Here is a 26600-nt window from a genome sequence, read left to right on the forward strand (position 1 = left end):
CGTTCCTACTGCATTTTTGCTAGCTAATAAATTAATACCATCAGAAGCTAGTGACGTGGACTACATTTTCCCAAACTATCAAATTTTAATATTTCTTATCACAAAACAATGTGGAGAGGTAGCATAGTTATCAAGTGTTACATATCAACATTCAGAAAACTTCGAAAGTATGTATGACATGCAGCCTTCCCTTATCCATACATGTATATGTGTTTAAATATATCTATGTATACATTCATACATGTGTATTTGTGTCTCCATGTATGTTGGGATAGGGAAGGCTGCATGCCATAGATATCTAAATGCATGCATATAGATTATATATATATATATATCTATACACACACACATACATAGGCATCTCTTTAATGTCATGATGTATTTTTGTTGAAATTTCCAACTGAGGTATCTGAAGAATTGTATCATTGACATAGGGATGCATAGGGTCTCTTAATCCAATTTTTTCCTTACTGGAGTTCTGATTTTCTCTGTATTCTGTTCCTTATAGTTATTCCCAGAACCCTCTCTCTCTTTCCTCTGTCTTTAGGAGTAGTCTAGTACAGCTCCTACTATTGATTTGTGTTGCTGTTATCCCAATTTTATTTTAAACCTCTCTGACTGGCCAAGGGACTTTGTGTTGGGTAAATAATCAAAGTCACTGGCACAATAACTGGTTTTGGTGACTGGAAATAGTACTGTGGATAAAGATTCATCCAGTCACTGCAGTCAGGAATCTACACAAAAGTTTTCCACTGCACTCCAGACAAGATGATGTGTGCCACATGAACTGTCCTCCCATACAGACACCTCCCAAAAATTTATCTATCTTGAGAGAGTTACTCAAAGTCTGAAGATAAATCTGGGCATATTTCTGCAGCAGGTTTATTTTACAATAGGATTTAGTGATTATTCATATTTCACTCTGAACCATCTCACTAGAAATAAGAAATTAATGTCTGGATTGAGTCTAGCACAAATATTCTAAGACCAAAGAAGCCACAAATTCTGCGTTACTTGTTGAATTTCAGGACACATCATAGCCTTTCTCACAATAAGAAAGTAAAAGCAGTCAGGACTTCTAGTAATATCTTAAGTAGGAACAGATTACTTTTCTTGACTGGCTGTCCTTTTACAGTAAACACACTTCTGGCATGACCCCTGTGCAAAGCATTAAATTCAATAGTCAATATTTTCAGTAGGGGGATTAGATAGCTGAATGATATCTTCCATCCTTAAAACCTCTGAATCACCACCATAGGTCCATATATCTACCATCAAGAATTACTACAAATAATAGTTTACATTTTCTTCATCTTCTTGTTATATTATGGAATAATGTCAGGACTGACAAGACTGAAAACTGAGGAATTTGATTCATTTGTCAAGCTCACAGGAAATTTATGGTACAGCCAGGTCCCGTAAGTCCATGTCCACTACCAGTTTTTGCTTCAGGTGTTGGTGATAGCAACGACAGGAACATCCTTCTTCAGTGCTTGTAAAATTACTTCTGCCCTGGTGGCACTGTAGCTTGTGTAGAAATGCCTGAGCTGTTTACCTAGGTTAGGTGCCAATATGATTACAGCTGCAGTAGAACAGGCCAAATATGGGTTACCAATCCTTCCTGTAAAATTGGTAAAAACATCCAGACTGAGGTCTGTGCTGTCCTGATTATACAACTCATCGTTACTAGAAATTAATAGTTTAAAGCCAGCTTGGATATGGCTACATGGCCTGCAGCGTGAACATACTCTAACAACAAAGAAGAAACCCAAAAGCTTGTGTACGCAATAGCTTTTATGATCCTATAGGTCACAGTTTAAGTTTGCCTTGTTTTCCTTGAACAGTTTATGAGAATCTATTATTCCCCTATGCTAACCTAAGTTGTCTTTTGAGTGAAAATGCAAGATTGCCTTTTGTATTTTCACTTAGGATTGGGAAAATCCTATTAGCAGTCCTGGCAAAGTTCTAATACCATGTCTTTTTATATAGATGAGGATTAATTCATGCTGTGCTGCAGCTGAACTTGATCACATAATTTGTGAAGGACTAGGAACTCTCCGTTTTGTATAATCTATTTTGTGCTTTGAAGAGCTGAGTTACAGTCAGAACTATGTGAAAGCAGAAAAAAAATATAAATCTGCTATGAATATGCATCTTCATTTTTAGATTATTTTGTTTCAGCTTTATCCTTGTTAATAATTCCTGGAAGCTCATTTATGAGCAATTCAAAACAACTACTTAATAGATAAAACTCAATCTTCAGATTTTCTGAGTGCGCATACAAGTCACACAGCGTTTTTCCCTTTCCTAATTGGAAAATAACTTCCCACAAATACTCTGCAATATGGCTCCAGTTCACCAGTCTTCTTATCTGAAAGCATGTGAATAATCCTGTCCCTATTCAACAACACACTCTAAGACCTATTGAAGTTCAGCAAGCAACATACTTAAGGCTGAACACTTGCTTAGTTAATACGTAGCTGAACTGGGGACTACTCGCTTTAAAAATCAGCATTTTATCAAACGCTCCTGCCAGTAAACTCACTCACTTGAATTTCTGCGGAAGATAAGCAACAAACATATATAAATTCCTTTAAAATTCAGACAAAAATAAATTCACAGACATAGTTTGTAGAAGAACAGAAAAATACAATATAAAAGACACTGTAATGAGGCAGCCTGCTTCCAACAGAGACCAAAAGTGAGTGCTTAGGGAAAGACATAAGAATAGATCAAGTTACTCAACTCTGTTTAGATTTTTGCTGGAATAATTTTTGTCTGGAGATGAGTACAGCTGGTAAGATGGTATCTGAGCACTTCAGTGCTTGATGCAGTTTTCAGGGGTTTGTAAGTGTACTAACAGAATGCCTTTTGCAATATTCAATCAGGTGAAAATTTATGCTACAGTTCTCTCACAGATTGTTTACTGAATACTCTAGAAACCTACAAATTGGAACAGCCCACAGAAAGGTCCAAACCTGATGAGAATATACATATTCCTCTCTCCAGGCTTTGCCTCAGTTGCCACTTCTCAGCTTCAAAGAAGAGCTTTGAACAGCAGACCCTTCGAATCAGTCTTTTCCACTATTCATCTTCTCATTTGCCAGCTGATACACTGCTCCCCACGCTAACTCCCAGCTGCCCTCTAAAATACCCCAACAGATATCCATTACATGAAATCAAAGTGTATAATTGCTCTCACATCTTTTTTCCTTTTAGTACTGATTTCTCAAGTTATTCTACATTCATCACTTCGTATATTAAAACCCACTAAAATTTCAATTAATGCAGTGATTCTATAGGCTTTTACTGTTATTTGGCACAATCAGGCAAACAGCAGAAGCAAACTGAACTGAACAACAGAAACTAATATTAGTAACACTTTGCTTATTGCCTTGGCAATAAACAGCTGAGCGATAATGTGATGAGGAGAGATGAATCCTCATCACATTCTAAATTCCATCTACTAAATAAATTAGTAGTGTCATCAATATCATTGCTTCATTTGCTCTCCACAATAGCTGCTCTAGCACTCCTGCTCCTCTTCAGTACTGACCCCCCAGCACTGTTGAATCTGAAGGGCTGACTTCAAGGAGGTAAGACACACAGGAGCCTGGCCTTGTTCCTAATGGGCAATATGGTTTCCATTGCAGGTGTGTAGAGACAAAAGACGTTAATATTACATCTGCTTGTAATTCTCTTATGAATTCATGCATTTATTTATTGCTTAGAAAAGATGACAAGTGGATGGCTTTGCCCAACTGCATTGAATTTCCTCTCAGCATCCCGAAGGAGTATTTGAAGATAAAATGAAGGATTACCATAAAAAGGAAAAAAAAAAATCTGGAACTGAAATAAAAAGTGAGAAGTCTGGTGAACTTGAGGTATTAGTTCACTCCACAGCAACTCAGATGCTCCCACTTCCAAATATTTGTTATTGCCTGTCTGCTGGCGGTTCTGCCTTCTGCAGCAAAGTAAAGGAAACAGATGATGTTAACACTCCTCAGGAAGCTCAATGCAAAGTCTGATGGCATAGTCTAAACCAGCCAGGAACTGGTTTCAGATAAGGCACTAAACACTGCATCTTCATATCTTAAGTTGTCACACCCATTTGCTAATGGAACACAGTTCTAAGCCCTCAAACCAACTGGGAAAAATTGAGACACTGAGATAAGCGTAAGAGGATAAACAAGGATGTGATACACTCCAGTCATTAGTCTGCAGTTAGTTTAATGCTGTATCAATTACTGATAACAGCATAAATTCTTGCAGCACAGAATTCATAGTAGGCTGCAAAACCCAGCTGTGGTGCCACCAGTCTAAGGTGCTGAGCTTTCGTTTGGCCACGGCAGCACTATTATTGGCGATCAGGCTAGATAGCTTGAAATTACATGAGCTGCAGTCATTTTGACCCCAAGCAGACAAGTCTACAGGTATTGAGGCACACAGACTGAAGGTGATAGAGTCCTTCACAGCATACAGAATACTCTAAAGGTTACACAGGAAAAAATACTGATGGTAGATTATACCCATCAGCATATGATGCAGCTGAAAGTGCTTTCACAGGTTGAGGGTGCCATTGCAGAAATCATGGCCAAAACCTTCCCCAGCCCATTCCTCTCCTCTCTGCCTTCTCCCGTAATTCCTCTATTGCATTTCTGATATCTGTCCCTGTACAACCAGCACTGCTTGAGAAAACAGACAAAAATTTAAAACCTCAGTTACCTCTTTAATGTAATAGTAAGGAAATGATAACTGGGTTTAGTAATGTTTATAGGATTTTGTTTTATTGCCTATTTCACTGTAACGATAGGCTGGGTGTTGTTCAATTTTTAATTTTTTATAACACAGTTGAAAAAGTATTTTCTTTACTTATATACCATCAAAGAAATGCTAAAGTACATAATACCATACTCTACACTTGCTTGCCAGCTGATGCTAATTTTCTACAAAACTAAATGGTTATTTTTACCCCAACTCATTCTGCTTCTAAACACCCAAAATACAGAAAGCTACAGTTTTCCTTTCTGAATAAACATACAGCTGGATTTAGATAATTCTCCAGGAAATAATTATCTTCTCTTTATTGACAGTGTAATATACAGAGGTTTTATTGATCAAAAATAAGAGTAGCCTGCTACGAGCTTGGAAAATGGCACCAGTGTATCTTATATAGATTTAATTCATGTTGTACAGAATGATTCACTATCACATCAATTCCAGGTAATAGGCCTTCAGTAATTAGTCCTCAGGAACTCCTGAAATGATGACTAAAACCATAAAATAAACTCACAGCATATTTTGAAACATTTATTTTACTTGTCAGGAAACAAGTAACACTACAGCAATATTTTTTTTCCTACTTCATGAGGTATTTTGTGCAACACATACTAGCAGCTCCCTAAAACTACATTTTTGGTATTCGTTGCTTAATCTTTGTGTTACACCTAATTACTACAATAACCCCATATGAGCTAAAACTTTCCAACCATTAAATTTCCCTTTTTGCAGAGTTATCAAATCCGTACAGATGTGGGAAATAAAAAAAACATTCTTTCCCCAACAAAAATGCATAATTCTTATAGAAAAATTATTTTCTACTTCTAAAGCCAACTATACAATAGACTCCAGATGGAATAGATGTACATTTTACTCACAATAACCTATTAAGTCTTATTACTCATAATGTGGGCCTTCACTTACCTACAGTATGTATGTACACATATATAGAGTAATATATTTGTTCTGTTCTTATAGGCTTTTAAAAATTGCTAATGTATTTTGAAATTAATCACATTGATATTAACAAAGAATTTCAGGCTGGCTACAAAGGAACAGTACCTCCATAGAGTGAGATCATCATCATGAGGATTTTTTGTCAGGGCAACAATTAAGCATTATTTACTGTAATCTTCTGAAATTAAGTGAGTTTCAGTGCTGATATCATAGCTTGATCCCGTTACCATATGGAAGCAATTAAAATACAGGTGAAGACAGATTTTACCTTTTCAGAGATAGCTGAGGACAAGCTGTCAAAATAACTGTGTCCAGAGCTATTGTTACTAAGCCAAAATATCTAAATAATCACAGAAAACAAAAATTAATTCTTTCGGTCACTGTATGTGAAAAATTTTCTATAAGGCATTGACATGGATTCTTCTTCAGAAAGAAATGTGAAAATGGTAAACTCATGGTAACTTCTGTTTGTAAGGTCAAGCTGGTAATTTTCTGCAAAATAATATAGTATTTTGCATTGCTCTAGGTAGAAGAGATTTTCAGCAATACCTTTTTCCATTCTACAAGTGTCCTTTTATTTTCAGATATACATTAATCCTGTGAAGGTAATTTTACTCACACTGTTCTTCCCACTCCTGGTCATCATCGCTGTGTTGACTATGCTGCTGAGCTTGCTTAAGGCTCAGATACAACTCCTTTGCTCGGATTTCTTCCTGCTGCCTTATTTGTTCTTCACCCTTTTGTCTTTCCTCTTCTTCTCTTTTCTAGGCAAATAAAGAGTAAACAGAGGTGATTAAAGAAAAAAAATGTGCCAAAAGTTCGGACAGTTGCTTCCTCCCACAGAATAGCTACATTTCCTTGGACAAATCACTGTCTCTTCTAACTTTGGGTTCCTCACGTATCACATCAGCCATAATAGAAGTTTCCTACCTCCTAGGAATTTCTGAAGAAGATGTGTTTTGAGATGCACTGGTATCATGGGAATAAGGAACATGAAGTATTTAAGACCTGAAATCTATACAGAAAACATGTTTTATCAGGTGGCACGCAAGCCTGTGCTATTCTACAATCCATAAGCAGTGCTCATCTTAAGTCCACACGTACTCCCATGGGAGAGATCACTCTCACTCAAGCAGTAAACACACCATCCACCGAATCTGTAGAATTCAGTAACTGATTTACTGGTGTTCTTAGTTTAGCAACTGTCACCATGTATCGTCATAACCAAGAAAGAGAAGAACATTTTCAAAATATCAAGACCATTGCACTCTGGAAGAAAAACCACATCCTTCAGCACACACCAGTCACTTTGCAAAACTTGGCTAAAAATACAAAGTTTCCTGCCAAGACGACCTTAAAGGAGATGAAAATCTGATAAAGATTGCCTCTGCAGCTGGCCTTCCACATACTATCAGTAACAACGGAGCTTGATTAGTGCAGAAACAGGTGTCTGTACCTGATTGCTGATAAATTTTCCCAAATTCCTTAGGTAGCAAAGAAACAGATTTAGTTCACTGTTTAATCGAACCCAAAAAACCCACAAAACCAAACCTCATGAAGCTTTATTTATATTATCAAAATAACTTGAATTAGGAATAAGAATTTTTTTATTTCATTTTATAATCAAACGAACACTATACCCTTTTGCGTAACAATCTTACAGATAATAATTTTACTGTCAGTCACTGAGTATAATCACCCTAAACTACTAACCTATTTACCAAACCTAAACTATAAGTGAGGCCCAAAGTAGATTGTGAGTTGTTGCAAAATCAAATTTCTAGGGTGAAGCAACTGCCATCCAGTTGAGTAAAACCTGGTGAAACTCTGCTTTTTACATTTGGAGGTCTGGGGGACATAATTCTGTCTTCCTTAAATACCTTTTGTTTACTAAATGTCAAAAAAAGGGATTTCATGAGTTTTGCACTTTCCTAACTTTGCTCCCTTTTGGAGGGATTTTAACGTTTCATTGCAATGGTAGCAGTAATAGTTGAGCACAGGGAAAAACAAAAACACAAAACCCACCAAACCCATAACCAAAAAAACCCATTGTTACTTTAAACTGGAAAACATTTTCTGAAATGCACCAAGACATTCTATCAATCAGCTGAGATGACATATTTGAGCAAATGTTTCTTAGTTACAGACTTTGTACTGGTAATATTTTCTTTTTTTCTTACGATACGGTATGATGTAAAGTCTGAAAATTATGTTCAGATGGGATTGCTCCTGCTCTCAAAGGGCAGACACACTTAGCTTTTTTTTTTATTATATCGTATGATATATCGTATAATTCCACTATGAACTTTGTGGAAGGGCATATTTTGTAAGTTTGAAAACAAGCTTTCATGACAGCAGGATTCACAACTTGACCAAAACAATCCATGTTCTATTTTAGTAAGTACTGCAAATATGAGTGAGAGATTTAAAAAATGGGGTCAAAATATGACTGCTGTTACTAAGCTTTCATGCCGTTGCTCATAATCCTGCAAAAAGCAACTTGCATAACATTTTTTTTTTATTCTACTGATATGAAAGTTCACACTATGTTTAAATGTTTGTTACAATTCAGCCTCTTTGCAGGCTGAAAGGGGCTGAACTACCCAAAAGCAATATTAATTCAGTAAAAGTGTATATAAATTGATTAACACTTCCCTGCAGCAAATTATATTTTATAATACATTAGAAAAGTACTCATTCGAAGGTTGTTTGTCCTATCTTAACATCTGCCAGGACAGAAGTATCAAAAGCAATCCAAATATATGAATGTCCAAACAATGTGTTTTAATGCCTCGAAGAGGGACTCATGCAAGTTTTCCCAGTGGTGAAACAGGTGTCTGGAATGTCTGTGTGGGAAACAGAAACAAACTTTTGTCCACCCTGGGGAAGAAAAGGCACTTTCTTCTCTCCTCTCTCCACTGCAGTTCTCTCTAGCTCTGCAGAAGTTTTCTGGTTTTAACCAGACATCTGGAATTAAAGGATGACAATGCCAATTCTTTTCAGAAGACAGCTTTCCAAGAGAACATTGCAGTTCGCAACCTCTACAAGCTCAGCGAGGGCCAGAAGCAGCAGAAGGAATCAGGACTGTTTGGGTGTTCTGGTCATGGAGCACACAATGACATGTTTAAGGAAGAATGACAAAAAGACTGAAAAGAAGCAAGCAATTTAGCAGTGACAAGCAACACCATCTTCAGAGTGGGAACATGGAAGAAATGCAAAACTCTATCCTCTGAAAGAAATCAACCACTTTTTCATTTCCCTAAGTAACATAAATCAACATTTCTCCGTTTAGCACGGCTGAGCTCCACCAGGTAACACCAGCAGAGGACCTGTCTTCTTGATAATACAACAATTCAAAAGACCTGAAATATTGAGCATTAATAGTGATGTATCTGAGCAGTGAATAATGGTTCCATAACACACATGATGAACAGCACATTAGGCTGGTCTTATTATTTATAAGAAATAAAAGCCTAGTATTGTTCTTCAGTCAGTTTTAAGGCTAGTATCTTTGAATACTGCTATCATCCTCTCACTGTTATCCCCCAAGTCCTAAAAATGTTAGTTGAGCAGACAGTTCATTATTTTTGAAAAGTCAATGCTTTTAGGAAGCACTAATTTCAAAGCCCAGCAGCTTCTTCAGAACAAACAAACAACAACAAAAAATCTTTTTAAATACCCTGTAGAATTAGGGATTCCATACTTCAGTTGCTAGTAAATGGCTCTATTCCCCTCTTGGAAAAAGTATGCAATCAGCTGTTCTTTATTCTTACAAGGAGAATATTTATTCACTTGGTTTCACTACCTAAAAAAATCCAATATATCTAGGCTATCTTTTCAGAAAGATGTACGGACACCCGAGTAATCCTGGGTTATCACAATGGTTTCTATTTAACATTTCAAAACACAAGGTTAGCTTAATGGGGGTGGGGAGGGGGGATCAATTTCACAGCAGTTTCCCTGAATCACACCAGTTTTGCCACAAATCTGGGTTTTTTTGATGTAGGTATTGTTGAACCATGTGTAGTAAAAAGATGAAAGTGTCCAAAAAACCCCAACCAAACCCCAAAAACTAGAATTCAGGTACAGTTTTACTTCTTAATGGAAAGCAGTAATGCCTACTAAGAAATGTCTACCTTTTTTTTTTTTTTTGTGTGTGTGTGTGTGTGTAGGAGATTTAAGTCAAAGAAGAGACAACAACAAACTTAACGCTGACACCTGATTCTGAATTCACAACACTTTTTCCTATCATTTTTATTTAAATTAGCACATAGATGCATGTGTAAGTATATTTGTACAACTCCTTACAGATGTGTGTGAGGAGAAACAACCCATGCTAGAATGACGCAGGAAAGAAAAGTCATCCTTTTGTCAAGTATGACTACAAAGCATAATTTGCATTTAAGATGACCAACTGAACTGTTCACATTTACTCCACTGGAAGACTACAGCAACCAGTTTCTCTGCTTCCCCTGCCCCGTGAATGCAATCCTGCGCATTAGAGCTGAGAGCCAAGAGCTGCAGTAACCTACAAACATCACTTCCAGCCTGACAGTAGAGAGACATTGCACTGTGTCCTGTGACCCTTTCAGCCTTTCCAGAATAATTAGGAAGGTGACAAGTGAGTACATGGTTGCAAATTGCCATCAAATACCAACGTGCTGCAATAATTCAGGCTGGCAATTCAATAGGCAGCAGTAATCCTCTCCAGCTTTAACTCCACTGGAGAATTTAAACATGCTAAATGATCTTATCTGGCCTCTGGCAGTTGAACATTATACCACAAACTTGTTACTTATTACTGTAAATGTGTGCCTCGCAACGTTTGATAGCTTTACTACAACCAGCTCTAAATAATATTTAATATTAGCCATGGTTAACTTTGCATGTTTCAGTCAAGTGCTGATGAGGGGAGATTAGGTCAACATTCGGGTTTTGCTGCTGAAAGATTTAGAAAATACACTGAGGAAAAGCCAAAATACAATGGTTGTTTATTTACAGTGGAAAACTGAGCTTCTGGCTGGCATGGCTCTTGGGGTCTCTCTGGGGAGTGCTGTGGGATGTAGGGCAGCAGCATGACAGCCATCCTGCTCAGGGCAAAACCTGAAAGACATATTTGCTACAACAATCCTCTCCAAAGCAAAGGATGCCTGGGATTCCCTCAAAGCTTCAGGCTGGCAGGAGGTGACCTTGGCAGCCCTGAAAGCTGCAGCTGGTTGGCTATATTACACCTGCTGTGAATCTCCTGAGCCGCCTCAGCAATCACCCCTGAGCCAGGGCAGGTATTCAGGCTACCTGCCCCAGAGCTGAGAGCACAGCTTGTCTTCAGACTGGAGCCCCTAGGACTCCCTGCTCTGAAGAAGGGAATCTGGAAATCCCACGGTTCCCAGCTCCAGGGCAGCCTGCTCTCAGCAAGGCTGGCACAGGAGGCTGAATTCAGAGATCAGAGTTCTCCACAAACCCACCTGACAGTTTCCAACAGAGCTGTGAGTGAGTATCAGCAGAAATATGCCCAGCTCCTTCCCAACATTTTTCTGAGAAAATTCTCTCTTTTGCATCAAAAAAGAAACTGTTTGCAGAGAGATTTTTAATTCTCTGTTGCCAGTGTCTCAAAAGGAACACAGGGTTTGCATCACTTCACTGCTCATGTATTTGCACAGAGACAAATGTACGGAATTCAGTCATGCTATACATAGAAAAAGTTATGTTTCAGTCATGGATTGCCCCAGGACATGCTACTCACACACGGCTCATTTAGGGGGCAACAATACAGTCTGGTTCACAAAGACCCTCTTTTAGATCAGACAGAAAACAGAACTAAGGACTATTCCTGACTGGGAGAGATCTGAGACTTACGGCATGTACTGGGCAGACCCTGCTTGGGTAACTTGCCATAGATCCAGTGACAATCTACTAAAATTTTGTCTCTGGATCTTAGGGCCTCTTCACAGCTTGAATTCCTGATATGTAAACTATCATTAGCGGCTCAGATTTTCCCATTTATCCATGGAGAAGATCAGAGCTTTGCTAGTTTTTACCAGCAATCCAGAATAAAGACAGCAGCTTCAGCAGCGCAACCATTACTGATATCACTGGGGAAAAGATTTTTCTTAAAATTAATATTGCAGTTCCTCACAAGCAGGATAGAAAAATCTGAAGGCCTGATTCCCAGCAGAAACTAACAGCTGCCTCGCTTCCAACATTATTCAAGAGACGACTGCATAGAGAAAAAATTTCTGAACTGTGTTAGCACAAAAGAAAACAAAATGATGTATTACCAAATTATTCTAATTGCGATTGAATGAACCCAACTGAGGCATTTTCAGAATGAACTGGGTGCCAAACTCCAGCAAGAAGCTGTTGTCATATTCCTGGATTCTAAATAAGCTGTCCTTTGGAAAGAGTTCAGCGTTTTCTTGGCACCGCAAAGCACAGAGCTGAACTTACAGCTTATTTGCACTTAAAGATAACAGGCCCACTCAAGTGTTTGATGTTTACTTGGAGACAAGAGGGGTTTTTTTTTAGATCAGGACAGAATGCTTGCTGTTACATCATAAGAAGCCCACGGTACTGTAGGTGGTGACGGCGACATTTTACTGCATCCCTAAACTCTGTACCTGGCAGCAGTTATGTGAAGCATCAGGTCCACAGCACTTTTGGACACTGTAAAGCACTCAGACATGTGCTGAAGAGACACCTAAGTCAATAGGACTGAGGCACGTTCGTTCTATTAAGCATAAACTGTCCTTATTAGAGATCTCCTGAACTGAAGCACTCATTATTCTGTTCTTCTCTGAAGGCTGATTCTAAACCTGTCGTCTTTGATGAGAATGGAAACAGCTAGGACATAGAAATTCTTGGATCCAGACTTTAAAAAAAGCTCATCTCACTCATCACAATCCCAACAGCAAGTAAAGGTCATGAACTTGCATTTTAAAAAAAATAATTTGTATATATATATATATATATGAAGGAAATGAAAACGCACTCTGACTCTCTTGTTGCCTATCAAAAGAATAAGCATTATTTCTCCTTAAGTGCCACTCTCATTAAAATGCCTACTAAATACTTTTTGATGCATGAAGAAAAACAATACCCACAAAGTTTATATGCAGCTTTTGGTTATCACACGTTTCATCTCCGAAGGAATTTTTAAAAAGCAATCTAGCTTCACTTTCAACTGTGCTTATATTACTGAATTTGGCAGTATCTTATGTTGTCATACAGATAGTACTTTACTGTCAATATTCTCTGGCTTTATGCAGACCACATGAAAAGCGAGCTGAGAGAGTATCTCTCTCTAATTTCCAAATGTAGCTGAAGGATACCACCCGCCCCTGGCTGGCTGACACTCATACCTTTAATTTGCCCTAGCTCTGCACATTGTTCCAGACTCTTAATGACAGCAACTGATAACAGTAGGAAATTATGCCTATGATCTCATAGCCTTTGTGAATTAGCAAAAAGATTAATGATAGTAATTGGCTCTCTTATTTGCCCTTTGCAATAGGCACATAAAAGAACTGCAAAAATAGAGCAGTCAACATTTATATTCCAGCATCATAAATTAAAGGCATTTCTGCTTAAGAAACACTAAGGAAAGCAATACTTTTCTGATAGTGTTGGAAAAGGAACCAGGGATCATCATTCACTTTGATATGTGAGATATCATTTATCTAGTGCAGACAGCCCTGAAGTCCCATGATAGGTCAAGAGGAATAAAAGCATTTTAAACAGGAGTGTTTGTGATACAATACGGTTAGAAATTAAACACATCAGCAGAAAGGACAGAGTTTCAATCTCCCAAGTCAAAATGCTTCAAGAGGATGAAGCATTAGTAGAGACTGAACTTTTCATACTCCACTTTGGAGATTGCTTTAAACAGTCTGGTTATCATCACAGAAGGATGATTACCAATGTATTAAATATTCTAAACCTGTGAAAGTGGGCTTGCTGACTGATCTGCATCCCATTCCACACCCTGGATCATTCATGAAAGGTACATTTCATTGTGATTTCAATGACTGCAGTCATACCTCAGTACATTCATTAATTAATCTTTTTCCCCAACACCGTAGTTCTTACCGCCTTTTGTAGTTCGAGGCAGATGCCAGAAACATAACTTTCCTGTTTCCCTGTCTAGGTACCTTTCCACTCATTCGGCTTGTAAATATTTCACATGCTTTTTCCGCTGCACAAGAGTAGTTATAAAAAGAGTAAAATGGGAAGGAGAAGGAGAGCCAAGTGAGCTTAAATAAGCCAGCAGACAGAGGTTAACAACTCCCCCACACTAGCCTGTGAGATCCACTTGTCTTTGAAACGCCTTTACTGTTTCTAAACAGTTCTACAGCACCACGTACAGGATCTGCTCTTCCAAGACCAAGGAATAGCTAAGCTGCTTTTTTGAGTGGCAAAGGTGTGGTGTTATAGTACCAGGGATCAACCCTGCATTTGGATCTCTGCTGGTGGAACCCTATGTTAGCCCAAGTCCCTTCTAACAGATCTCAAGTTATAAACCTAATTGAAGACCCAGGGCTGGAATTGTAATTAGACTATGTTGTTGTATTAATACAGAAAATGCCAGGAGAGCATGCTCAATAAAGGTGCATTTAAAAAAAACCAAAACCCGCTGCATAATATCTTGTTTTCAAACTAATATTTGAAGACAAAAAGTTAATTTCTGCTGGGTCTTGCCTTAAAAATTTTCATCCATTTATTTAATCTTTCTGCAAATATTCTCTTCAAATTTTTGACTTAAAGGAAAAAATAGGGGGAAAAAAAGGTTTCTGTTACTTTGATAAAATAAAGATGTTGGCAACTTTATGAACAGGACTAAAGAAATCCTGGCTGAAGGTTAGTATTTGAAATTCAAAGTAGAAACTGACCCAAATTCTCATCCCACTTAACAGCAATGCAATTCTTGCTCCTACCAGGCACACAGCTGGATGGAGGATACCTGCTCACTTCCTGAGAAACAGTGGGAACACAGATCACTGCGACATTGCCTTTCCACCAGTACAAAAATGAGCAGAATGTGGTGCTATTCCTTTTAAATTGCATCAACAACTGAAAGACTAGTTTCCCTTAATAGAGAATTATGACTGCTGGCCACTAAAAGTCTCGCAAGTTGCTCATTCTGCTTTTTGAAAAGTCTCTTTGAAACAGAGTAACAACAGTGAGCTTGTGGACATTTACCCCATCAAGTGCACTGTAAATCAACCACAGAGATATAAGTGAACAGTCTTTGTTCAAGAGGGCTTTGCTTTCCGGAAAGCAGAGAAAAGAGCATTTAATTAGTTGCTCTGCTCATTATTCATACATTAATAAAGCACTTGAAAGGTATAGTTTCATTACTCATTGACATCAAATTTCAAAGGCCCTGTTCTCTCCTATGAATTCAAATTAATCGTGCAAAGGTAAATCGGCAACTTTGTGCAGAGGAGGCTACAGGAACCGCCCTTGCTTTGTGCTACAAAACCACCTTCAAATCCCAGGCCACAATTTATAGAATAACAAGTAAGTTGCTGACTCTAGTTTGTAATCAAACTGCATAAATTTAACACCGAGTTTTTTCAGCATTCCTCCCATCACAGAGGGACAAGGGAGGAGGCTATCCATACTTTCCACACTTTTAATCACCATCTCAGGACGGGAAAAATGACATAGCAAGCTGTCAGCAGGGCAGAGGCGTGTAGACATGAGTTACTGGATGCAGATCTCCTAGGAGTCATATTTTGCTACAGGCTTTCTCCATGGAAACCCAGCCTCACCAATCTTGTGCAGTCCCAGTGTGCACATCCCAGACTCAGAACTCTCTGATAATTTCTCTGCACACTAAACCAATTATATTTTATTTTCCCATTTTTAAACAATTTTTTATCTTTACAAAGTAATATGAAAAGGGAAGGCAAAGGCCATCTTTTCCTGTTTAGTTTTCAAATTGTTTTTCTCAACAAAAGAATGTGAAAAAAATATTATTTCAAACAAACATTAAAATACTATAATGGAGCCCGTAGAAAATTCATGATGAAGTCAGTAAAATCAGACAAATTAACTTCTCCCCACAAAGCCAACTGGGTTTTTCCCATCTGTTGATTAGGAGGATCCACTTTCATTACGTTAAAGAAAGTAGTGACAGAATTTTAAAGTTCAATATGTGAACTCACCCAAAATACACAAAATATTTTCAAGCAAACTAACTTAAAACGAGACGTTTCACAATTGTACATTTTTCCCCCCCAGTATGACTCACTCAGCACAGCTGACTGAACAATCCTGTTAATGTGTGAGCTGAATAACCAGTTTGATTGTCCTGACACTTTTGAATGAAATATGTAATTTTTTTGCATCACTCACCCAGCTGTTCTGGTGAACACCATGTAGCTATTTGTATATTCCAGGATGAAAAATTACAACTCTGGGTTTTAAAGCTTATTAATAAACATGCACTGAAGGTGACAAGAACTTTGAAACTATACGAAAAGACTATTAGAAAAGCTAAAGTACTCTGTGCAAACCTTCAGTTCCTCCTGAATTTTTTCCTCCTCCAATTTGGCAGCTTTCCGATCTTCTATTTCTATTTTCCATTTTTCTGCCACTATTCTGGCTTTTTCTTGAGCCATAGCATCCCGGAATTTCTTTGTTATTTCAGCCTCCTTTTGTCTCCTTCAGAAAAGAATTTGAAAATGAAAATAATTTAAGACACTGATTTTATTTTTTTTAATTGAGGATCAATACTTGCTCACTGGTTGCAACAAATAATTAGCACAAGACTTCATGGAAACATAAAAGGAAATACTTAAAATGTATTTAACAAGAGACCTACTTCCAATCAGATTTGAGGAAACTATCCCGAAAGCAGACATTCTCAGTTTTTGATAAATGACTAATTAGAAGAGTACCTTCTAAATTAGAGAAGTAGTTTGCGGATGTTGAGTCATACCCTATATTTTTCCTTCCCTGGCTGAAAATATAGATTTTTCTGTCAGCCTAGCAAAGCATGATTGGGAATGTATTGTCTCTCAAATATCAATGCAAATGTCTGCCAGATTTTTACAGTAGATTGTTTATTAGTACTGACAATGTAAAAGGAATGCAGAGCACAGGTTGAAGCTTCTAATCCCTGCTTCAATATGCAATCACTATAAGCAAGAAGAATCTCCTATGAAAAAGAATAATACAGAATAGTCTGACATTTAAAGTGTCACTTTTCAGCGCTGCACTACAAAAGGAAGCGCGGGAGGCAGGTGGCCAACTTCCTAACCATATCAGGCATCCAAACACTTTTGAATCTTTCCCAAAGCTTGAAGAGGCCCTGCTGGAAATACCAGCACGGCACTTTGTGTAATCAGTTTCTGAACTGCTGGGATAAGAATTAATACAAGCAATATGTAAATAAAACCAATTTCAAAAAGGACTTTATGTACCAATACCCATTGTGGGCATAGATGCGCAATACAACAAACATCTCTAATTTACTCATCTCAAACACAGATTGCTTTATTTTTATTTATTTACAAACTGGTCAATGGTTTAGCAAAATTCCCCGAAAGAAAAGTTTGCTTCACTTTTTTTGCGGAAGAGGATTTTTGTTTTTCAGTATTCAACAAAAATGAAATTCATGTTTTTCCTGTGCTGAAAAATTGCCAAAACAAGTGAAAACTAATGTTCACAAAACATACTTACCAGTTTTACCCACCATTACCTGCTGCCTTTCTACAAGGCCATGTCTCCCATTATGCCAAGTGGACCCTGAATTCAAGATTCTTAAATCCTCACCATAGTTCTTCTGCCTCCTTCTGCGCTTGTTGCCTGGCTCGCTCTGCTATGAGCTCCTCTGATATCTGTTCATACGGCTTGTCGCCGGGGGCTTCTCCCATAACCCAGACCCAGACCTCACCATCCTTCCCACGCAGCCACTGCACATGTTTGCTGTTACCTGCAACAGCCACCAAGAACAAACCAAAAATATAAATACTACCTCAAATTCTTACATAAATGTAGATGAAAAGATGGGAAATCTGCAATTTGGAAACGATAAGCTTGCAATTTACAATTCAGAAGAACACATTACTAAGAAGTGGATGAAATCTTCAGATTCGAATAATCTATCATGCTGGGGAAACAAAAGGGTTCGTACACTCCAGATCACACAGTATTTAAAGACTTGCTATCATGCAAAAATAAGAAATTATTAATTCTGACATGCATTTCCCAGAATTTAGGTATTATGATCCCTTTTTAGTTGTATTTTCTTGCTTCACTCAGCAAAGGATATATGAAGAGAATGGAAAGAGATGGAGCAACAACAATAACCAGTGACATTATGTGACCAGCAATGCTTCAGCACATAGGGACTGTTGATGGCTGAGCTTATAGAGACTTTATCAGAACCTCTGCCAAAAATTCAGGATTCCATCTCCCACAGTGTGAAGGAGGAGTTTCAGCAACCTGCAGAGCACACCACTCAACACTGCAGAGGCTTTTCTGCTCAGGTAGGCAACTGAAAGGGATTAAGTTTCTGGTTCAATTTTCATGGAAGACACCATGCAAAAATCTACAGTTACTGTGTTGATAGAGTGATTTTAAAAATACCAAAAAAGCCTGAGTGCTCTTTACAAAACAGACTATATTTGGTGAATGTCATGTCCAAGGACCAACTACAGGACTTCTGCTGACTACAAAGAGCACTAAAATCACAGAATCATTTAGGTCGGAACATAGCTTTAACATCATCAAGTCCAATTGTTAACCCAGCACTGCCAAGCCCACCACTAAGCCATACCTCTCAGCACCACATCTACACATTTTTTAAACACCTCCAGGGATGGCGACTCCACCACCTCCCCGGGCAGCCCGTTCCAGTGCCTGACCACCCTTTCGGTGAAGACATGTCCCCTCACACCCAATCTAACCTTGTTCCCTGGGAGCAGAGCCCGACCCCCCCTGCCTACAGCCCCTGTCAGGCAGCTGCAGGGAGCGATAAGGGCCCCCCCGAACCCCCTCCTCTCCAAGCTGAGCCCCCCCAGCCGCCCCCCATCCCACGGGTGCCCCAGCCCCTTCCCCAGCCCCTGTCCGGCTCTGGACACGCTCCAGCCCCTCTGCGTCCCTCTGGCCGTGCGGGGCCACAGCTGGACACAGCGTTCCAGGGGCGGCCTCGCCAGTGCCAAGCACAGTGGTAATCAATAGATTAGATTCTATCTGAATACATTTTAAAAGTCATATAAATTACCTGACTTCATGTCGTTTGGTCTTTTCCTTCTGCTTTTATATGTATAACTATCAGATACTATGCATTTTAGAGGATCATAATAAGGAACTGATATAAAGATCTCTTATGCATCCATTTTTGGTATTTTATTTCTCACAAATCTGTTAAAACTGCTCGTCACGAAAGGAGATTCCTCCACAAAGCGCATTCCCAAAAGAGGCAATGGATTTATTTTAAAGAACACACACTAAAAGGCCATAAATGCTTGACAGATCATCTCACTTCCTTTATACTATGGTACACTAGATTTCCCCCTTTCACCCAAATACTGAGGGCAGTAAATTGTGCATCACCACATAGCTTCTAAAAGGCATCTTGTCACATTTGAAAATATGAAGAAATGGACAGCCCACCATTTTCCCAGGGATTTTTTGTTGGACGTTCCTGGAAGAGTTAAAAGAAACCTTGTCCTACTTGAATGGCCAGTCTTTGCTTCTGCTCTTTCTACATCTTTCTCTACCAGCATCAGCTTAGCTGCTCTCACTTTCAGCTCCTGTTGTTCTGCAATAGGACAGTATCCATTTAACCAGATTAAGTTTCCCAATACACAATCAGTAACATGCTTTTGACATCCCAGACTGAAGAGAGAAAACTGCAGGAGGGAATGATGCAGGGCTGTTGACAGCAGGCAGTGCCAGTGCCAGCCCACATTCTCAAGTGTTGACAGTACGAACTGAAGGCAACAAACATATCAGATCTCTCAATGAAAGCTAATATTCTATATCAAATTTGGAAATGTGATTTATACAAATTCCCAGCGTTGGCCTAACAGTACTGACTTCAAGGGGGGAGTGGGGGTGGAAATTTAAGCTAATGTTTTCCTTCAGTAACTCTCAAAACCATTTGCTCTTTCACAGTCTATCAGATTATGTCTCAGGTTAATGTATTTTATTGTGGTTCCTATTCTGTACATTTCTGTGTTCCTGTCAACACCACATTCATGTTGTACTTTTTGGATACAACATTTGAATGCTGTCTGCTGAGAACTGACTGGCCATATCAGTATTTGCCTGCAAGGTTTTCACCTCCTGCATTTTATGTTAAAGTATCTTGACAAGTATGGAATGATTTCCCAGGAGTACTGATCCCACCTAACCAGTGGCAGGTTTTCTTTTAAAAGCAGCCAAAGTTGTGTTTCCTGGAAGGAATCTGGATATCCTAGTTGTTCCCTTTTATTTAATTCTTTAAAGAAAACACTGCAAACATGCCTCGTGTTAATTTATTTGCATCATAAGTGGTAGATAGCAAATACTTCTACTGTTCTGAGACAACTTCACTACTTCTGCTCATTTATGAGCTTACCAAATGGAAAGAAAATAAATAAACCCCTCTTCGGGTAAGCAGGTAAATTTTATCTTTGCTCCTTTCCAGGTTTTCTGTGCCAGTTATTAACAGTTCTCAGAGGTGTTACTTAGCCATTACTACCCAGCTCCATAAAACAAATAGCTGATTTGCAGACATGTCTTGAGAAATTGTTCTTTTTCTTCCTTTTAAAACAATGGATCTCTCTTCTGAAACTACAGACACTAGATGTATAAACTCTTCTGAAAACATCAGTATAACATATTGTTGGTTCAGCACTAACTACTGTATACTACAGTACAGTATACTACTGTATACACATCCATAGCTCAAGTTGAAAGGTAATAGCAGTATCAAACAGTCTGCAATTTTAAGCTTCAGCATTAAACAGACATACCTCCATACATACAATTTTAAAGCAATTCAACTTGAGTACATATGCCTTTATTCCATTTTCTTCTTTAGACAAAGAGAACGTCTTTTTCACAACCAACCACCCTTTCTAGTATACTTCAAGAAACAACTTCCATTCAAATCTTCCCTTAAACCTACAGAATCACAGAATAGGTCTGGGTTGGAAGGCACCTGGAGCAGGCTGCACAGGGTGGTGTCCAGGCGGGTTTGAGTGTCTCCAGAGAAGGAGACCCCACAGCCTCTCTGGGCAGCCTGTTCCAGGGCTCCGTCACCCTCAGGGGAAAGAAGTTCTTCCCCATATTCAGAAGGAACCGCCTGTGGTGCAGCCTGTGCCCGTCGCCCTGTCCCGTCGCTGGGCACCGCTGAAAAGAGCCCGGCCCGTCCTCCTGACACTGGCCCTTCAGGTATTTGCAGACATCGAGAAGATCCCCCCTCAGCCTTCTCCTCTCCAGGCTAAACAGGCCCAGCTCCCTCAGCCTTTCCTCCCCAGGGAGATGCTCCAGCCCCCTCACCATCTTCGCAGCCTCTGCTGGACCCTCCCCAGCAGTTCCCAGTCTCTCCTGAACTGGGGAGCCCAGCACCGGAGCCAGCGCTCCAGCTGTGGCCTCACCGGGGCAGAGCAGAGGGTGAGGATCACCTCCCTGGGCCTGCTGGCCCCGCTGCCCCTAATGCCCCCAGGGCACAGTTGGCCTCCTCGGCCACCAGGGCACACTGCTGGCTCGGGGGCAACTGGCTGCCCAGCAGCACTGCCAGGTCCCTCTCCGCAGAGCTGCCCCCCAGCAGCTCAGCCCCAGCCCGTACTGGTGGTGGGGCTGTTCCCCCCAGGTGCAGGACCCTACACTTGCCTTGGTGGAACTCCATCGGTCCCTCCACACCCAGCTCTCCAGCCGGCCCAGTCTCGCTGAACGGCCGCGCAGCCTTCGGGTGCACCCGCCGCTCCCCCAGCCCGGCCCCTCAGCCTTGCTGGGGCACCCTCTGCCCCTCGCCCAGGGCACCGGTGGAGAAGTGGAACAGGACTGGGCCCAGCGCTGACCCTGGCAGCACCGGAGCTACAGGCCTCCAGCTGGGCCCTGCGCCGCTGACCACAGCCCCTGAGCTCTGCCCTCCGGCCAGTCCTCGGCCCACCTCACCGCCCGCTCATCTGACCCGCGCTCCCTGAGCTCACCCGCAGCCGTGGCATGGCAGACCGCGTCACAAGCCTTGCTGAGGCCAAGGTAGACAACACCCACCGCTCTCCCCTCATCTACCCAGCCAGTCATTCCATCATGGAAGACTATTCGGTTGCTCAGCCATGATTTCCCCTTGGTGAATCCATGCTGACTACTCCTACGCTCCTAAAAATTTGGAGAAAAGTTTTACTGTACATTCTGATCATAAAACTTGGTAGTTTCTTAGCACAAAATAACATTCAAAACTGAGTGTGCCAGAAAAGAAGTACACAGCTCAGGGAGAAAATCTGGCACTGTGCAAATGGAATTCCTGCCATACAAAAAGTCTTTGCAGCTTGCAGAATCAAGTTCACAGTGGTCAGTGTCAGCTCTGCTAGGCTAACGATACTGGGTTTGCACTTTTAAATTGTAGAACCAATTGCAAAATCTGAGCTGGAAGTACAGAAAATTATTTTCCTTAATAGTTTTAGGATACCAGTGTTGTCTGCTTTGCAAGCAGAGTATTACCACCATTGAGGGCTGCTTATAATAAAATAATTTCTCCTTTAAGATGACTCTCAAGTATTATATTCTTCTGCAAAATAAGACACATTTTGTTATATAGTTAATAAAATTAACACACTTTATTTACAAATAAAACAGTAATAGGGAAAAAAAAATCAATTAAAAGGAAGAGACGGGTCCTGACTAAACAAATTTGAAATCTAGGTGAGGAGGAGGCAAGGGAGCCTTAGGTTTCCTGCCCAGAAGCAGGCTTCTAAGCCCAGTCACAAAGGCTAATGCAGAGTCAGGGAATAAAAATTAAATCTTTGAACCCCAGCCTTGTGCCTTGACCACAAAAGTACTTTTCTTTTTCCTGGAGACACTGTGCCAGGCTGCAAATATTACTGCTATTAGGAAGCAGTGGACATCAAGATTAGTCTGGATTTGAAATGAAAGTGTTTCAGAAACAAACACTTGCTTTATCAGGAAAACGTACTGAATAATTTACCAAGTCTTTTCCATCTCTATTCTTCAAACCAACAATTTATCAGCTGTAGTATTCTACCAGTTTGTTTTTTTTTGTCTGAAACAACACTGCAGCACCACAAGAAGGCAACATCAATTTTTGCAGTTCTTTTCACCTGTAGCTCCTTCATGAATTAGGACCTCCCATGGAGTTCCCCTAAATGTATATCTGTACTGCTTTAAGACATGAAAATTGGTTTCTGGATATTGCTCCTTACTCCAGACAAATGCAAAATCAGATACCTCAAATTTACAGCACAAAGGGATTACAGCAAAAGCCTTCTTGGAGACCTACACCTTGAACCAACAGCAACACAAATGCACACATATAAACACACATAGTTAAAAATAAGACTAGAACATGTTTTCTATTGTTTTGTATTTATGCAGTCAATTCTATAACAGCAATTAAAGTATAAAACAATGCCCTAGAGAGCAACAGTAAACCCAAGGCTCTCACCTGTAAGAAATTATTAGTCTCTACCAGCAGCACTACTAATCTCATACACACTCCAGCAGTGCTGGAGTGCAACTGTGAGTTGTGCTACATGGCATCACACACTGCTCTTGGCATTTCTGCTCCCCTTCAGCAGTCCCTGGTGTAGGCAGGGTATCCTGGCTGCCACAGCTGACCACTGCCACCCACCTTAGGAGAGAGAGGAAAAGCAGCACCTGAAGGTGCTTGGGAGGGCGAATCCTGGCTGCATGCAATGCTCAGGCTAAACCAGGCTCCAGCTCCAAGCAGCCCAGACTTCCACACCATGACTAAGGCTTAAAAGAAATGAAGTTGCACAAAGGAGAACTGGGCCTTACGCTGCTTCTTCTAACCAGGACAGAGGAGCAGAACCACAGATTGGGCTTGGGATTTCTATGGGTTTGGCTTTCTGGGTTGTTTTTTGTGGTATTGCTTTTGGGTTATATCTGGCTTCATTTTCACATGTGCTTCTAATTAAAAGTGCTTTAAAAAACAACAGTAATCAGAGCAAATGGAATACTGTTGGAGTCAGCTTCCTTCCTCCAAGCTTGTTCGTCGTTGCTTTAACAGTTACAGCATCCCCAACAATTCCCATTTGTGATCCAAATGGTTGTGTTTACAAGGGAACCACTGCAAGGACCACGAGATGCCTGACTTGGTGTGAAGGCTCCCAGCTGTGCTGTCACCCAGCCACCCTGCCTGCTCAGTCCAGCAAAGCACCAAGCAGCCCTGACTGCCGTCACAGGGAGCAGTACAGGCTGCGCCAGGTGTAAATTCAGAATATTGGAAGATCATTGATTTATAATCTCAGAAACGTGGAATGGCATTCAAAGTCTGCTGAAACTTTCTCAAAAGAGCCTGCTATTTCCATGAACAGTTGTTTCTCTGAGGTTGGGCTTCCCACCATAGTTCTGCTTGGAAGCTACAGATCTCTGTGATACCAATTGACTCTCCTTCCTCACTTGCTGGAAAGCTTTGTAGTCATACAAATATCCTTTGACTCTCTCTTTAAAAAATATTCCTTTTCTTTTCTCTTTCTGTGCTAGACAAGGCTCTTGAAACTTATTCTGCATTTGAAAGAGGCTGCCTAAGCATTCACTGCTGACATCAAGCTGAGCAGCCTGATCTCCTTTTGTCATTCAGAGATAAACCCTAGCTTGTGGAGTCTGGTTTGTAAGGGTTGGGGTGTTTGTAAGGTTGGGGTGTTTGCAAGGGTTGGGGTGGTTTTGTGCTTTTGGAGTTTAGATGTCTGGTATACTTGGGCCTAAGCACAGTGTGTTTTACGTGAGGTTTTACCCTTGGCTCTCCCAGAAAGTTATTTTTGTGGCTTCTTCAAAGTAGAAGCTTGAATTTTGATCGTGTGCAGAGTAGATGAGGTTCCATTCGGTTTCATTAGCTGCAGGACATGTGTTACAAGCACACTGATTAGGATGAAAATGAGAAACCTTAGGCTGTTCTCAGATCCTTGAGCTTACCCTGTACAAGTATTTTATTTATTTCTTTTTTATACTAACACACACATACAATTTCACGTCTTTGTAAGGAGAAAACCTAGGAAATTACTGTGAATGCTTCTGAGACTGTTCAAAGGACAGAATGCACTTTTCCAAACATTAGCTGCTGTAAATCTATTAAAATACATATAGAATAATTAGATCGTCATGATGAAAGTAATGAAAATAACATAATGCCACAAGCAACTGAAGATCTGCTATAACTAATGCTGTGGTCTGCCCCTGCTAATACTCAGAGGACCGTGAACTTCTCTCAAAACCCCGGTCACTTCGATTCTTAAAACAACAAGAAAATGGGGGAAAATTCTGAACTTCTCAAGCATCCCCCCAACATTTCAGTTTGCTCATCCTCCATTTTCAACACTGTTGTGTGCCTTTCTAGTTAAAGGAGGATTCGCAGAAGGAGAAAGAAATTCAGCTGATTTACATTAATATATCAATAAGGGTTGCAGGATCTCAGCATCGCTGAAAAATCAGCCTTCATGGCTCTCCAGCTGCTTCCTGATCATATAACAAAGTCAATCTTCTGTTTATGGAATTACAAACTGTTACCATGGAAATAATTATGCTGCAATACCCCTGCAGGATCAAATAAAGGAAGAGTGACTGAAGACAGCAAACATTAAGGGAGGGAACAGTTACTCAAATAAGACTATGGTAATTAAGAAATGCAGCAAAGATAACTGTACATAACACTCAGAGGTAAGTGGGCTTGCCTTACCACATGGTATGCATATATGCAATATGTATATATAGGTTTGCATACTGTAAACTAAAAAAGAAGGAAAAAAAACCCAAAAGAAACACAGAAATGAAGTATCATTTATGTGCTCTCTATCTAGTACATCCCAGGTATTTTCCTGGCTCCCTGGCCAAAGCACGCTGTTACATATAACAATTTTGTAGTTTGCCCGCCTTCACCAGGGAGTTAACGTTCAGAACTCATTCTTAAAGATATTGTTCTAACTCCGTCTACAATCCAGATGTAGTCCCTCGTCTGTCCATTTTAATGACCTTCACTATAAGCAGTATAAAAATGCAGATACACATAAGAGTAGCTCCAAGGTTGTAAAATCATTCACATCAGTATCATTCATTTGTTTTGTTTTTTTCCTACATTATAAAAATTAAGTCAAGAACATAGCACATTAATTTCTGATTCCTGATCCCAACTGTCTCTCGTAAAGTGTAAAAGCCAAAAGGCTTGGTTTCTCACACAGAGCTGTCACAAAGCATCCAGGTTTTCCCACTGCTAGAGAACAAACAAAAGTCTGCATGGCTACTTCAGGGTCTGCTGGAAACTCAAAGCAGAAGGAAAAGGGTTCTCTGTCTAAGACTGGACAGAGAACCATGGATCACTTTCTGCACCAGACTCCCTTACTTAATGCAGCATGGCAGGTTTGCACCGACTCCTTTTATCAGGCACACAGGACCACAAAAACAGGGAGAACTATATCACTGCATTGAGATTTTCTAGCACCACAGCACACGAGCGGACTTGGAGGTTATTGAACCACCATCAGCATCTGGCTAAATCCACTGCTGATTTGAATACAGGGAGTTTTCTCATGTCTTCCACATCCTACTATCAAAACCTGGTACCTCTGTCCTTGAATGTTTTAGTCATTTATGCTACAAGCTGGCAAAATCAACAAGGAAATACTGAATTAGCTTGGGCGAATCCTCTTCTCCCCTTAGCCACAGTACTGCTC

The 26600-nt window shown here is 40.0% G+C and overlaps 1 protein-coding gene across 1 annotated transcript in view; it reads right to left on the bottom strand.

Annotated features, from left to right (window-relative positions):
• The window catches only part of SH2D4B (SH2 domain containing 4B), a 69545-nt gene that overhangs the window by 36852 nt on the left and 6093 nt on the right, over window positions 1-26600 (bottom strand). The window contains exons 2-4 of the mRNA XM_040607643.1: window positions 17515-17674; window positions 16254-16401; window positions 6356-6500 (exon numbers count right to left, since the gene is read on the bottom strand). Coding sequence (XP_040463577.1) covers window positions 6356-6500; window positions 16254-16401; window positions 17515-17674 — 453 coding nt within the window. The remainder of the gene's footprint in view (window positions 1-6355; window positions 6501-16253; window positions 16402-17514; window positions 17675-26600) is intronic.

The sequence above is a fragment of the Falco naumanni genome, chromosome 9 (genome assembly GCF_017639655.2).
Source record: "Falco naumanni isolate bFalNau1 chromosome 9, bFalNau1.pat, whole genome shotgun sequence".
In the NCBI taxonomy this organism is placed as follows: Eukaryota; Metazoa; Chordata; class Aves; order Falconiformes; family Falconidae; genus Falco; species Falco naumanni.